The sequence below is a fragment of the Rhinolophus sinicus genome, linkage group LG06 (genome assembly GCF_036562045.2).
Source record: "Rhinolophus sinicus isolate RSC01 linkage group LG06, ASM3656204v1, whole genome shotgun sequence".
In the NCBI taxonomy this organism is placed as follows: Eukaryota; Metazoa; Chordata; class Mammalia; order Chiroptera; family Rhinolophidae; genus Rhinolophus; species Rhinolophus sinicus.
The window spans coordinates 14,794,544-14,809,218 of NC_133756.1; the positions used below are offsets into that span (position 1 = coordinate 14,794,544).

Sequence of the window (14,675 nt, forward strand, 5' to 3'; positions counted from 1 at the left end):
ATCCCTGATATTTTCCAGAATAATTAGCAATCTATTTCCTTTTGTAGTCTACTGTGCTGACGCTGCCCAGATTCACTGGGTGTGAGTACCAGCTGACTCTCCCTCCCTCTCTGCACCCTAGGGTTCTGGAAGGAGGGAAGGAGGGTTTACTGTATTCTTACCTTCTCAAGTTATCAGTCCACAGGCATTGAGAATATTGGTATTGTAGATACAAAGATGATAAATACTGTTTAGTGAGCTTTTACTCTGTCAAGCATATCCATTATCTGATATAATTTTCATATAACTCACCATCGATGAGGCATATACGATCCCTGTTTTACAGAGTGGAAACAGCTGTTTTGGCAGATTAAGATAGCCCTAGAAGAGCTCAGTGTAGGGCGTAGAGAAGTTAAAATATGGAAGTGATCGAGTAAGATGTGTATATGGGATAGTATAGGAGTATTCCCCTTGAGTGTTTAGTGATGAGCCTACATAAGATATATGTCAAGGTTCAGAGAAGTAACTTAACCAAGGTCACACAACTCATAAGCAATAGAGTGTGTGTATGCACACACACACACAGACACATACACACACACACACTACCTGACCTCCCCTACCCCCCAACTCCGTTCACAAGTTAGTCTCCTAACATGTCATTTTGAACTGCTCTGGGCCAAGCCTTTGGCCCGCTTTACTTTCTCTCTACTGGGTGATCTACTCTATTCCCTTGGCTTTAAATACCACTACATGCTGCTGACTCGATTGCATGTCCAGCTCCCTCTCGAGTTTTATGTAGACTTGTTTATCCAAAGCCTTACTTGACGTCATTACAAACTTAACATGTCCAAGGGCAGCCCGATGGCTCAGTTGGTTAGAGTGTGAGCTCTGAACAACAAGGTTGCCGGTTCAATTCCCACATTGGATGGTGGGCTGCTCCCCCTGCAACTAAAGAATCAACACCTCTCTCACTCTGTTGTCGAGGCCAAAAAACTATGGCATCCCTGATTCCGTTTGTTCTTCCCATACCAATCAGCAAGTCTTCTTAGCTCTGTTTTTAAAATACATCCCAAATCTGACTGCTTCCCACCTCCTCCACCTGTATCCCCTTAGTCCAAGGCACCCACATAACCAGCCTGGACTAATGCAGTAGCTTCCTAACTTGGCTTCCTTGCCTCCATTCTTACCTTCTTTTATTCTGTCTCCACAGAGACTGTAGGCATCATCTTTTAAAATGACAAATCAGGTCACAACACTTCTATATAAAAATGACCCAAGAATTGCTCCTGACACTTCTTGTCCAGGTACTATGTGCTTTACCACTCTCGGTACTGACCATGGTCCTGCTGACCTTCTTGTTCTGACACATCAAGTTTGTTCCTACTTCAGAGCTTTCACATTTGCTCTTCTATCTGCCTGGAACATTTCCCCCCAAGATCTTTCCATGGTTTGCATCTTCTCATCATTTAGACCCCTGCTCGAATATGATTCCACTGATGACCCTATCAGAAATACCAACTCCTCTCATGTCAAAATCACTTCTGACCCTGCTTTGTTTTCCACAAAACTTACCATGACCAGACATTATTGGTTGCATTTCCCCCATCCTTGAGTGTAGGTTCTGTGAGGACAGAAATGGTGTCTGTCTTATTTACTGCTAATCCTTTATTATGCCTGGCACATAATAAATAATAACGAATGGATGAATGGGGGGACATCTGGAGCTCTGCACTTAATTACATCCTGCTATGGATCTTAGTCAATGTAGCTAACAAATATACCGAGAGCCACATGTGTGATTTAAAATTTTTCAGTAGCTACATTAAAAAAATAGAGGGAGCATTTTCTCAATCTATTGAGATTTTGTTTCCCAGCAATTGTCATCAGGTTGACACAAATAAACTCTTATAAGTTAAAAAAAAGAAAAAGAAAGAAAATACATGGTGATGGGAGGAGAACTGATTCTGGGTGGTGAACATACAATGTGATACCGTGTTTCCCCGAAAATAAGACCTAGCTGGACCATCAGCTCTAATGCGTCTTTTGAAGCAAAAATTAATATAAGACCTGGTCTTATTTTAATATAAGACCGGGTCTCATATAATACAAGACCGGGTATAACATAATATATAATATAATGTATTATATATTATATATTTCTTTCCGTCTTTTGGAGCAAAAATTAATATAAGATCCGGCCTTATATTAATTTTTGCTCCAAAAGACACATTCGAGCTGATGATCTGGCTAGGTCTTATTTTCAGGGAAACATGGTATATAGATGATATATTACAGAATTGTACACCTGAAGCCTATGTAACTTCACTAACAATTGTCACCCCAATCAACTTTAATTAAAAAAACACAAAAAATAGAAAGAAACAGGTGAAATTAACTTTCATAGTACATTTTTTTCTAACCCAGTATATCCAAAATATTAACATTTCAACAAATAATGGTAAAAAATATTAATGTTATTTTAAATTATTTTTTTGAATCAAGTTTTCAAACTCTGGAGTGTGTATATTTTATATGTACAGCACTTCTCAATTTGGACTCATCATGTTTTAAGTTCTCTAGAGCCAGATGGGCTAGTGGCTATCATGTTATTGCAAGTATAGTCTAATCTTACTGTTCTGTTCTCCACTTCCTGTGACATCCAGAAAGGGAAGAAGCTAGAAATGTCTGGCAGATGGGGAAGAGGGACTTTCTTAGCTACCTCTGCTTCTCTCCTTCTTCTGAAAGAAGCCTTGGGGATGTCCAGGTTAACAAATGCATGATCATGTAATAATATTAATAATATACTACTAATAATAATAATATGGAGGTTTTACTCTGTGCTAAGCATGTCATGTAATCTCATTTTACAGATTAGAAAATAAGTTCAGGGAAACAAAGTAATTTGTTCCAATTTACAGGTTTGGAAAGTGTTAGAGCTGGAATGTAACATGGTTAAAAGTTAAAGCCAGTATTACAACCATTACGCTACCGTTTTTGATTGACCGCTTTAATGATCCACATGGCATGGACAAATTAAGAGAAACGACAGAAAGAAGCCCACCTGACTCTTGGCTTGGACTCAGTACACCTGTAGTTGCCTCCATCTTGGTTCCCCCTTTTAGTTTCTCAGAACCCTAATTCTGACTTTAGTGTCAGACTGTTCAGCTCCACTAATTATTAATGAGCTACTTCCCATTCCTGTCAGTTGCTGTCCAACAATATGCTATAAAATCAACCAATTTTCGGGAGAATAGGAATGCTGATACTAGCCTTGGGCATTTGAGAAAATCCAGTAAACAATGATAATGTCTGTAAAGCATTGAGCCCTATGGTTGGTGACTAGTAGCCAGCCATTTCGGACATGCTAGATCCTAAACTCCTCTTTCCCCACCAGGTTGACAGGAAAAGGCAGTGTCACTTGACCTCCTAGCTCCACCCCTTTTTGCATATTCTCCTATGGGGTCCTGGGAGCTGTTGCTGCTCTAATTGAGCGTTCGACTAGGTTGGAGAATGTGGGGCAAGTGTTAGACTGGTGCCTGGGATCCTACCCAGTACTAACAAGTTTCTCTCCGTAACACATTATTCAAACAGTTGCCAACGCTAGACACCTCAGAGAGGCGCTGGCCTTCTTCCTCTCAGTCCTCTCCCACACCTTTGGGATTCCGTTTCACCATGGCTCCTAGGCTGGCGACTTCCCATTCCCGTCAGTTGCTGTCCAACAATAAGTGTTGCTCCTGCAACCGTACCTCACATGTAGACTTACAGGGCCTTCCTCCACAATGGCTGCCAGAATGATCTTTCTAAACCAACCTGACCATGTCACTTCCCTGCTTAAAACGTACTATTTTCAGGACTGAGTGTAAATTACTCAGCTTGTCATTCACCCAACAAATACTGGGCTGGGGGGTTTACTGTGTGCCTAAGCATCTTACAGGCACAAAGATACAGCAATGAACCACACAGCGCTGATAAACGCCCTCCCCACACGGAGCTTACATTCTAGGGGCCCTTCACAATCTGAACCCCAGTAATCCTTTACAGCCCTACCTTCCCAACTCCCTTCCAGCCCACCTCCCACTAACCTTGTGCTCTGGTCTCTCCATTACTCCCGGTAATGGAGAGACTAGTCCCCTTCTCTCAGATCCCTCCAATCCGCACCACGCCCACTGCAAGACCTAGGGCTTCCCTGCAAATTGAGGCCCCTCTTCCGCCAGCTAAAGTCCGGCTGCCCCTCCCCCGCCTCGGGGATTGTGAGCTAAGAGCCAGGGTAAGAGGCTTGGGACCGGTGCTGCCGGCCCTGCTTGGGCCAGCCCATCTCCACCGCACAGGAAGCTGGGAAGGAGTGCGGCCCCGTCCCATCTAGGAATGTCCTGTCCCCCAGGTGAGCATCTGTGTCAGTGCTTGTCCCGCCCCAGAGTGTGGGAAGAAGTTACGAGGTGTGGGCGCCCAGCCCCAACGTCATCTCTTCCAGCTTTTCGTGCGGGTGTCGTTGTTGTCAAGTAGCCGGGACTGGATGCAGAACAGCAGGCGGGGAAGGGCGGGGAGGGGAGCGCCAAGGTCTCCAGTCCAGAGGGACCAGCGTCCGGAGAGGCTGGCTCTCTGTTGTTGGGGGATGTTGGCCTTGAGGGCAGAAGGGTGGAGTGCGGGCAGAGAGGAGGGGGGAGGCCGTGTCTAACTAGACTGATTGTGCGCTGTGTCCATTGCCTGCTGGAGAGGTAGCTGCACCTGGACTTGCTCAGGCCAGTGCTGTGCCCAGGGTTTCCCAGCAAGGACCCTGCTCCGCCATTCCTTTCCTTTCCTGAGGAACCTCAGGGTAATACTAAGTCTCCCCTTGCCTGCCTTCTGCAAACAGTCCCAGTGTCCTGCCAGTTCTGCTCGCTCACATCTCCTCACTCACCAGTCTCATAGCTGGTGTCTTTTTTCTGCAGTTTCTCCCCTCCAGACCACCTCCACTCCCAGCATCTACCTGACCAAGACACCTTTCTAACTAAACATCACTGCCTCCCTATAGGCTGTAAGTCAAGGTCACACAGCTGTGCCACAACTGTGGCCACACTACCGACATCCCCTCTAGTCACTCCTCTCTCTCCCTTGGATTCGGCCTCCTCATCGGGCTTTCATACCTGCAATTCCCTTTGCCAGGAAGTTCCCCCTGCTTTGTTCATCCTTAGAGATCCTCCATAAATATCACCCCAGTGAAACCTTCCCCTGCTCCCACCCAGCCTTAGTCCCATCTTCCCCTGCAGGCCTGCAGCACTGGACGTCCCCTTATCCACGCTCCCGCTCGCCACGCTGCCTTCATCGTCCCTGTACACATCCGCCTCCCCTACCAGACTCCGAGCTTCTTGAGGGTACAGCCTGCATCTTATTCTTTCTGTCCCCAGAACACACAGGCCTGGCACAGCACAGGCATCAGCAAATGTATTTTTTAAATGAGTAAATGGAAGATCATAGTGTTGGGTAGATGCCACATTTGTCGAAAGGGCTGAATTGTTGAGAGTTCACTTGAGAAGGCTTTTTGGAGGACAAGCTGACCAGGCTTGATGCAGGCGAGAGAGGCAGTTTGGTGCAGTGAGAGGATCTCAGGAAGCACCAGAGTGATGGACACTGTTAATAGTCGCTGAACAGCTTCTATTGTCAGGCCTCAGGCTGGGCACAGGGGCCCTCCGTCTGCACTCACGTTGCTTCCCCTGTAGTAGAGGAGGAAGGTGAGATAGGCGATGCCAACAGCAAGTGCCAAGCGTCACACGGCGCACACAGAGTTGTGGCAAGGCAGAGGAGCACCTCACAGGCTCAAGGCGGGTGTCAGGCTTCCCAAAGGGGACCATCATCCAACCCAAGACCAGCAGGAGGGCCAGAGAAGGGGTCAAGGGGCAGCAGAGAGAGGAGGCTGAGAGTTGAGCAGGGCTCCATCATGAAAGGCTTGAATGCTAAATGAAGGAGTTGGACTCCACCCTGAGGGCACTGGGGAGGCACTGCTGGCTTCCAAGAAGCTGGGGAGTGACATGATCTAGTCCTGCAGGCCACTGCTGTGCAGTCTCTGCCCGTCCTCTGAGGAGCCTTCTTTAAGCCCTGTGACACGCTAGGCCCCTCTTTTATGCTGCATGGTCATGTTCCTTTTCTGTACACGGTTGACTTCTTGTGCTAGACTGAACTCCTTGAGAGACGACACCAGGTCTTAATGTTCTCTGTGTCCTAAGAACCAGGCACCAAATTTCGCTCAGGACCAAATGTTTGCTGAATGAATGGATTGTTCCTGTTTTCTCTGGGTTTCCACAGCTCTTACTCTCAGGTCTACATCCTTTCACACCTGGGACCTGTGCATTTTGCTAAAAATAGCATTTAATTGGGAAAGAGGAGGCTGGATTCAAATCCTGCCTCCACCATTTACTGGGATAAGCGCTTAACTATCCTGAAACCTGTTTCCCCATCTAGCAGATGAGGTACCACCAGGAACAGAGTAAGTCTCCATATGCATGCATGAGTCTTGTTTTCCTGGATAGCCTGGAAATTCCATGATGACAGGGGCTAAGGGTTTTCTCAGCACTTAGCTCAGTCTGAGCTTACAACGAATACAGTGCTCAGTCCTATTGGTTGGTAGACAGCAGAGTCCAGAGGAAACTTACAGAAGTCGTAAGTCTTGATCTGCCAGTTCCGGTGTGTCCTTGAGCAAGTTTCTCCCCTCTCTGAGTCTTCTTTGCCTTACCTGTCAAGCAGGTAGGGATAGTGATACTTATCTGGCAGACCTCACAGGGCCGATGGAAATCACAGAGGTACAAGTGTTTTGTGAAGGACAGAGCTAACAAAGTAGACAATTGATCATTAATTTAAAAAACAAAACCAAACTGTGAACTAGGACAGATGAGGTGTGTCTGGTAATCAGTAGACAGACCCCAGGCATCTGCTGACCGCCTCTGAGAGGCAGAGATGCTGGGCTACTGCTCTTCCAGCCAACAGTGGGCTAATGTGGAACAGAGGTGTTTGGTCTTGCTGGGTTCAGCCCTGAGGTCAGGAGAGACCGGGGTGGAAGAATTTGTGGGAAAGAAGTGTGCACCCAGTCCTTTGCCCCCTCTCTCCCCATATTTCTCTGCCTCGCATTGCTTCCTGTCTTAGGTTTTGAGGAGCCCTGGCATGAGAAGGTCTCAGGAGTCCCAGCGGCTTTGGTGATGTGGCCACTGACAGCCTTGGTGATTCAGGCTGTCCTGTGGGAGCAGTGAGCCCACAGCACTGCCCTCGTAAACTCCCAGTCCCAAACTTCAAGTCTAGCCCCTCCCAGCCACTACCATCTTAGCAGCAGGCTTTACAGGAAAGGACAGGATTTGTCTTAGCTGCTGCCCAGACCAGAACAGCCCGGGGCTGTACAGAGGGGCTGAGTGGAGGCAGAGTCTCAGCTTCCTTACCTCTAAAAATGAGTGAGGATTAAATGAGAAAACAAGCATGAAAACACCTTGGAACTTGTGTATTTTACACAAGTGCAGGATTATTATTTGTAGGTAATACACCAACCAGTGGGGCTTCCCCGTTTCAAAGAGCACTGGGGCTTTTTCTCCAAAAGAAACTTGGTGTCACAATCCGTTTATGTGTAGGTAAGGAGTGTGCATGAGTGAAAACAGACGAGCTGTGACAATGGACAAGACCAGCTGCTTGAGAGGCTGGGAGGGGTGAGGAGGCCCAGGCAGGGCCTGCCCCCTGTGTGGAGGCCGTAGCTGCCCAGCAGGGCTGCTCTTTTGACCCTACCCCACAAACCTCCTCCTGCTGAGATCTGTGCCCCCAGGGGAAGAAGCACCAGATTTAGAATCAAACAGGTGGGATTAGGTCCTACTTACCTAGTATGTGACTTGGAGCCAATATCTCCATGTCTCTGAACCTTACTTTTCTTATTCATAAAATGGGGAGAATTATAGCACCATCCCCCAAAGTCGTCAGGATCAGAAGAAAGCACACAGTGAAAAGTGCCTTGTGTACTATTTCGTGCTGGGCACATCCATTTTTTTTGTTTCTCATCTCTTCCCCTGTTGGAGCTGGGCTTGCTGATCTGACCGGGGCATGTCAGAACCAGGACCTTGGGACATCTCAGCCGCAGCCCTGTTCTTCTGAGGGAGTGAGCGAGGCTTGCAGGATAAAGGAGCCTGCGTTTGCAGCCGGTCCCTTTCGTGCTTCCTTGCCCTCAGGTAGCCTCTTTCCCCCTGGACCACTTCTGGGGGAAGGGCATTGCCCCTTCCCAGTGCTTTTTATTCCTGTGGGGCTCAACCCAAAGTACTGGAAATAGCTTTGTAATTCAAAGGAAAAAAAAGAAGAAGAAGGTCTCATCTATGATAAAGGGCTCTGTGACAAAGAATGGGGGAAGGGCCCATACCCCTTGGGCCATGTGGGTGCCAGGAGGGTCACCATATGGGCTGGAGGGATGGCTGTGCTATGGGGCAGGGGGTGCAGTCAGAGAGGGGTGGGCACTGTGTTTGTGCCAGTTCATTCGCTTTGCCGATGTGCTTTCCCAAGACTCTCGGCTTCCACACCTTTGTCTTCACCTCCTGGGTCTCCTCCATCCACCTCCTGTCTGCCTCATTACAGCCCGTGAGACAGTGTTGAGAGGGTACAGTTCTGGGCTGAGGTCTTGGGGAACAGGAGCTACCTGGTCCTTGGGAGCCTCTTTGATCTTGGGAACCCGTTGCCCCTCTCCCCTTGGCCCCAGGTCAGTGCACCAGTTTCTTCCTGACCAACGACCAGAGTCAGCCCCAGATGAATGAACTTTCCAGGAAGGATGTTACCAACGCCTTGTCCCTGGTCAACATGATCCTGGGGCTCTTTTCCATCTTCTGCAGCTTCTGCAAGTAGGTTTGGGGCCCAGCAAGATCTCAGCGAAGAGCTGGAGCCAAGGGCATGAGGGAAGGAGAGCCAGGCCCAGAGGCCTGGGGTCAGGAGAAAGTATCATGTTTGGGAGTCAAGAGGTCAAGATTCTAGCCTCAGTTCTACCACCAACTTGATGTGACCTTGGCTAGGTCCCGTCCTTGAGCCTCAGCTTCTCCATCTTTAAAACATGGAGTTCACACTATCATCTCTATAGTTCCTTCTATCTGTGGCAGTCTAGAATGGTTTTTATGAGAAAATCAAGAGAGTCCGCTCTGGTAGCCTTTACACAATCCTTGGGTAGGGCAGCTACCATTCAAATTTTTTGATTTGTAAATTAGAACATATGATCTGGTAGAATATTTAAATTAGCACTGTTCTGGAAAATCTGAGACATGTATATGGGCCCCCCAAATGTTGTAAGCGAATTATAGTTCTATAAATTGAATCATATTTCAATGCCTTGGCAAATCAGCTCTTTATAGATAAATCCTTTATAATGCAAATAACATCCTCCAAATTTGTTTGAATTTCTATAACCATCAGCAGATGACTTCTCTGGATCTGTTTCTCATTCCTAAAATGATTTTACCTGATGATGTTTTAAATTCCCTCCCAGTTTGAAAATTTTATGATTCTCTAAATCTGGGTTTTTGGAGTCTCATCAAGTGGGGCCTACCTGCAGCAGAAAATCTTTATCTTCTTAGTTCAGCTTGATCTTCTGGGAGTGTGGTTTTTATGCCATTATGATGGGCCCAGTTCCCTTTAAACACATAGGTATAGGTCTAAACAAAGGAAATGCTGAGGTTGTTTGGGGACAGCTGAGGGCTGGGACAGGCTCTCTGGGCCACCCATGCATTGCAATCAGGGTGTAGACTTGGGAGTAGCCTTCTTGGGCAGGTTTGCCTGAAACTGTGGAGGCTGCTTTCAGGGGGCCTGGGAGCATGTGCTGGACAGAGCATAGAATCCTTAAATGGAGGGTCAGAAAGAGCTCTTGGAAGTCATTTACAGCATCAAAATACATGAGACAAAAACTGATAGAACAGCAAGGAGAAAGTGATGAATCTACTATCATTATTGGATATTTCAACATCCCTTTATCAGTAATTGACAGAACCAGCAGGCAGAGAATCAGTAAGGACATAGTTGAACTGAATAGCACCATCAATCAACTGGACCTAATTGATATTTATAGACTACTTCATCCAACAATAGCAGAATATACATTCTTCTCAAGCTCACCAAGATAGGCCACATTCCAGGCTAGAAGACCTTAACAAATTTAAAAGAATAGAAATCATACAAAGTGTGTGTTCAGACCACAGGAAATTAAACTAGAAGTCAGTAACAGAAAGAAAACTAGAAAATCCCAAACAACACATTTTTAAATAATACATGGATAAAAGACTCCAGAAATTAAAATATTTTTAATTAAAAGAAAATGAAAATCCAACTTACCAAAATTTGTGAGATGCAATGAAAGCAGTACTTAGAGGAAAATATATAGCATTAAATGCATATATTAGAAATCTGCTCTATGACAAACAACATCCAGAGAATTGGAAGACAAACCACAGACTGGGAGAAAATATTTGCAAAAGATACATTGGAAAAGGGGGTCAAATATATGGTTATGGAGGGAGAACTGACTTTGGGTGATGAACACACAATGTGAGATATAGATGATGTATTATAGAATTGTACACTTGAAACCTATGTAATTTTACTAACCATTGTCACCCCAATAAATTTAATTAAAATAAGTAAAACATGTTTGCAAGTTCATTGACACTTCTTCCATGAAATTTTGAGTGTAATTCAACCTCCCCTTAAAAAATAAAAATAAAAAGGATACATTGGATAAGGGACTATTATCAAAATATACAAAGCTTAAAACTCAACAGTAAGAAAACAATTAAAAAATAGCCAAAGACCTTAACAGATACCTTACCAAAGATATATAGATGATATATAAGCATATGAAAAGATGCTCAACATCATATGCCATCAAGGAAATGCAAATTAAAATAACAATGAGATACCATTATATACCTGTTAGAGTGGCCAAAATTCAGAACACTGCCAACACCAAATACTGGTGAGGCTATGGAACCATAGAAACTCTCATTCATTGCTGGTGGGAAGGCAAGATGGTACACCACTTTGGAAGATAGTTTGGCAGTTTCTTATAAAACTAACATAAGCTTACCATGCGATCCAGTAATCACACTCTTTGGCATTTATTCAAATGAATTGAAAACTATGTCTACACAAAAACCTGAACTTGAATGTTTATGATGTTTTATTCATAATTGCCAAAACATGGAAACAACCAAGACGTCCTTCATTCAGTGAATGGATAAATAACCTACGGTAATCCAGACAATGGAATACAGTGCTAAAAAGAAATGAGCTATCAAGCCATGAGAATACATGGAGGAAACTTAAATGCATATTATTAAGTGAAAGAAGCCAATCTGAAAAGGCTACACATTCTGGAAAAGAAAATATGAAGAGAATAAAAAGATCAGTGGTTAGCAGAAATGGGTGGGGTTTGGGGAAGACATGAATAAGTAGAGCACAGAGGATTTTTAGGACAGTGAAAACTCTATATGGTATTATAATGATGGATATACGTCATTATACTTTTGTCCAAACTCATAGAACTTATAACGCCAAAAGAACCCTGAGGTAAACTATGGACTCTGGGTGACGATGTATCAGTGTAGGTTCCTTCTTGGTAATAAATGTATCATTCTGGTGCGTGAAGTTAATAATGGAGGAGGCCATGCATATGTGGGAGCAGGAGGTATATGGGAAATCTCTGTAGTTTCCTCTTAATTTTGTTGTAAAACTTCTCTAAAAAAATTAAGTCTTAGAAAAAAATTGAAAAGAAAAAAGATCTAAAACCAACAATGTAAACTTCTACCTAAGAAACTAGAAAAAGAAGAGCAAATTGAATCCAAAGTAAGCAGAAGAAAATAAATAATAAAAATTAGAGCTTAGAGCTGAACTTAATGAAATAGAAAACAAGCAATTGGTGCAGCTGATTTGCTCAGTGGTTAGAGTGCAGTGCTCAAAACACGAAGTTCGCTGGTTCGATTCCCACATGGGCCAGTGAGCTGCGCCCTCCACAACTATATTGAGAAATGTCTTGACCTGGAGCTGAGCTGCACCCTCCATAACTAGATTGGAAACAATGACTTGACATGGAGCTGATGGGTCCTGGAAAAACACACTGTTCCCCAATATTCCCCAATAAAAAAATTTTTTTTTAATTAAAAAAAAAAACAAACAAGCAATTAATAGAGAAAATCAATGAAACCAAAAGCTGGTTCTTTGAAAAGATCAACAAAGTTGATAAGCCTCTAGCCAGGCTAACCAAGAAAAAAAGAGATAAGACACAAATTACCAATATCAAAAATGAAAGCAGAGGTATCACTACTGATCTCATGGGCATTAAAAGTATAATAAAATAATACTTTTGTCCAAAAAAAGTATTGTGAATAACTCTGTGCCCACAAATTTGATAGCCTAGATGAAATGGACCAATTCCTTAAAAGACTTAAGCTATCAAAACTCACAGTAGAAGAAATAATCTGAATAGGCTTATATGTATTAAAGAAACCATTTGGCATAAACTCCTCATTTTACAGATGGAGGAACAGAGGCCTAGAGAAGGGGGAAGTGATTTACCTAAGAATCCACAGTAAGATGGTTACAGACGCTGGGCTAGATCCTAAGACCTTTGTGCCAATTGAATGTACCTGGAATTGAGAGTTGGAAGGAACCTTAGTGGATTACCTAGGGATTTAGGGCACCCCTTTAAGACTATGGGTTGAGAGTATGGAAGGGATATAGGTGTGTGTGTGTGTGTGTAAAACAGTGTCTATCAGAAAGGATGTGAGTGTGGGGACATTGCAGGGGTGTGTATGTGTGCAAGTGCAGGAAATATATTCATGTATTGGAGATGTGTGGAGTGGCTGTCCCGTAGAGACTATGAAAGAGCTGTCCTGTTCGGGCCTGCTGGCCTACACTTTAGGAAATCCCGCTGTGCCTCCTGGATGCTTCTGGTCAGCTTCCTGTTAGACATGGCAGTCAGGGCAATGACCAGACACCTCAACATCTGCTCCAAATTGGGTGAGTCCAGGCCTCAGACCCCTAATCCCCGACCCCAGAAGTACCCATGTCAGGTCAGCTTCTCCATCTTCTAACATCAACAGGCCTTCATCAGTCATTGTCCTGTTCACACCCCTCGAGTACAGCAGAAGCAGCCTTCGAGCAGGAGCTGGGAGCCCCGCAGCCTAGCTCTAGCTCCTCTGCTGGCTCACATACTGACCTCTGGCCATCCTTGTCCTGGCTTTCAGTTTCCTTGTCTGCCCTGCCTCCCTGTGCAGGGCCAATCCAGGGACTGGGGGTGGGAGTGGTGGTTGTGGAGGCGCGGGGAGGAGGGGAAAGGGGAAAAATTACTCTGAGCAGAGCAGCTGGTTTTAAATACAATATTTCCATGTAAGATTTTGTTTGAAAAAGGATTCCTACATAGTTTATCAATTTGTATCCACTTGAAGTCCAACCCTTGCATGTGAAAGGATGGGGGAGCTAAGACCTGGACAGGGAAAGACTTGCCTAAGGCCACATGGTCAGTCTGAGGCAGAGCCGCCAGGAGACCCATCTTTGATCTATAGACAACCGCAGGCAGCTGTTGCCCTCTGGGACCTCAGACCCTGCTTGTCCCCATTCCAGCTCCCCCACCAGAGGGTACTAAGGTACAAGACGTAAGTGTAAGTTCTTCTAACCTTGGCCTTCTGGAGCAGGAGCTGAGCTGAATGACATTGCTGTCTTCACCACCTTTGGCCTGGCCTCTGCCCTGCTCTTAGGTGTGGATGGGCCTCTGAATGCATTCCTGGCCATCATCTATGTGTTGGCTGCTTCTTTCCGCCTGTGTTTTTATTCAGCTGGTGAGTGGAACCCAACCTTGTGGCTGAGGTAGGCAACGGAGGGGGACGAGCTTCTGGATGCAAGAAGCCTGGGGTGTAAATGACTCCTTCCTTTTATCAAGTCCCTCTTCCTTCCTTCTCCTGTGCCCCAGACCCACTGGAGGCTGCAGGCTGCATTGGCAGAGCCCTGGTATGGGGGGCAGGGGCCCTCGGTTCTTGGGCCAGCTGTGCCTTTTTCTCACTGTGTGAACTTTGGGTGGAGCACATGGATTCAGACTCTAGAACTCGAGGTCGTTCTCCAATTTCCCAAAACAGATGGGAAGAATGAGCTGTGGTGAGGGCACTGCTCAGATCCCAACGCAAGGGAATGCAGATGTGACTAGACCTCAAAGGAGCCTTCTACAGAGGCTTCCTAGGGGCAGGGGGCACGTCTGGTCCTATCTGGCCGGCTTGACCTTGGCATCCAATGCAAAGCGCACACATCATCTCTGGGGACAACTGAATGCTTCACAGTCTGGCACTGTCCTGGGATTAAGGGGATTTGGAGAGGGGGGCAGGAAGACCCAAAGAGACAGAGGCTTGCGTCATGCGGATACCTTTAGGGCAGTGGGAAGCAGCTAACCCCCATCTTTTCCTTCTCTAGCAGGCATTCCCCTCACATACCAGGGTCTACCCTGCCCCTATGCTTCCTGTGTTTTGGCCTCCACTTCCCTTCTGACCAAAGGCAACACATTCATCCTCTCTTGCATGGCCTCACTCATGATTCTATTCATGATAGACCAGAGCTACTACCCACGTGATGAAATCCTGGAGTCTGAGAGGTGGAAAAAAATGGTTTATCTTGGTGGTAAGTGGGGATGGGAGAGTAGAGGGTGGGAAATACACGTAAGACAGCTTCATAAAAACTGTTTG

At 45.5% G+C, this 14,675-nt stretch overlaps 1 protein-coding gene across 4 annotated transcripts in view; it reads left to right on the top strand.

Annotated features, from left to right (window-relative positions):
- Nucleotides 1-14,675, top strand: part of TMEM269 (transmembrane protein 269) — an 18,644-nt gene continuing 3,969 nt past the window's right edge. Inside the window, exons 1-5 of one of the 4 annotated variants that reach the window (XM_019751051.2) lie at nt 1-8,153; nt 8,672-8,810; nt 12,869-12,966; nt 13,641-13,784; nt 14,407-14,610. In XM_019751051.2, the coding sequence (XP_019606610.2) occupies nt 7,838-8,153; nt 8,672-8,810; nt 12,869-12,966; nt 13,641-13,784; nt 14,407-14,610 (901 nt within the window). In that variant the 5' untranslated portion in view covers nt 1-7,837. Of the gene's footprint in view, nt 8,811-12,868; nt 12,967-13,640; nt 13,785-14,406; nt 14,611-14,675 lie in introns of all 4 variants that reach the window. The other 3 variants (XM_019751053.2, XM_074334547.1, XM_074334548.1) reach the window with 3 other exon arrangements.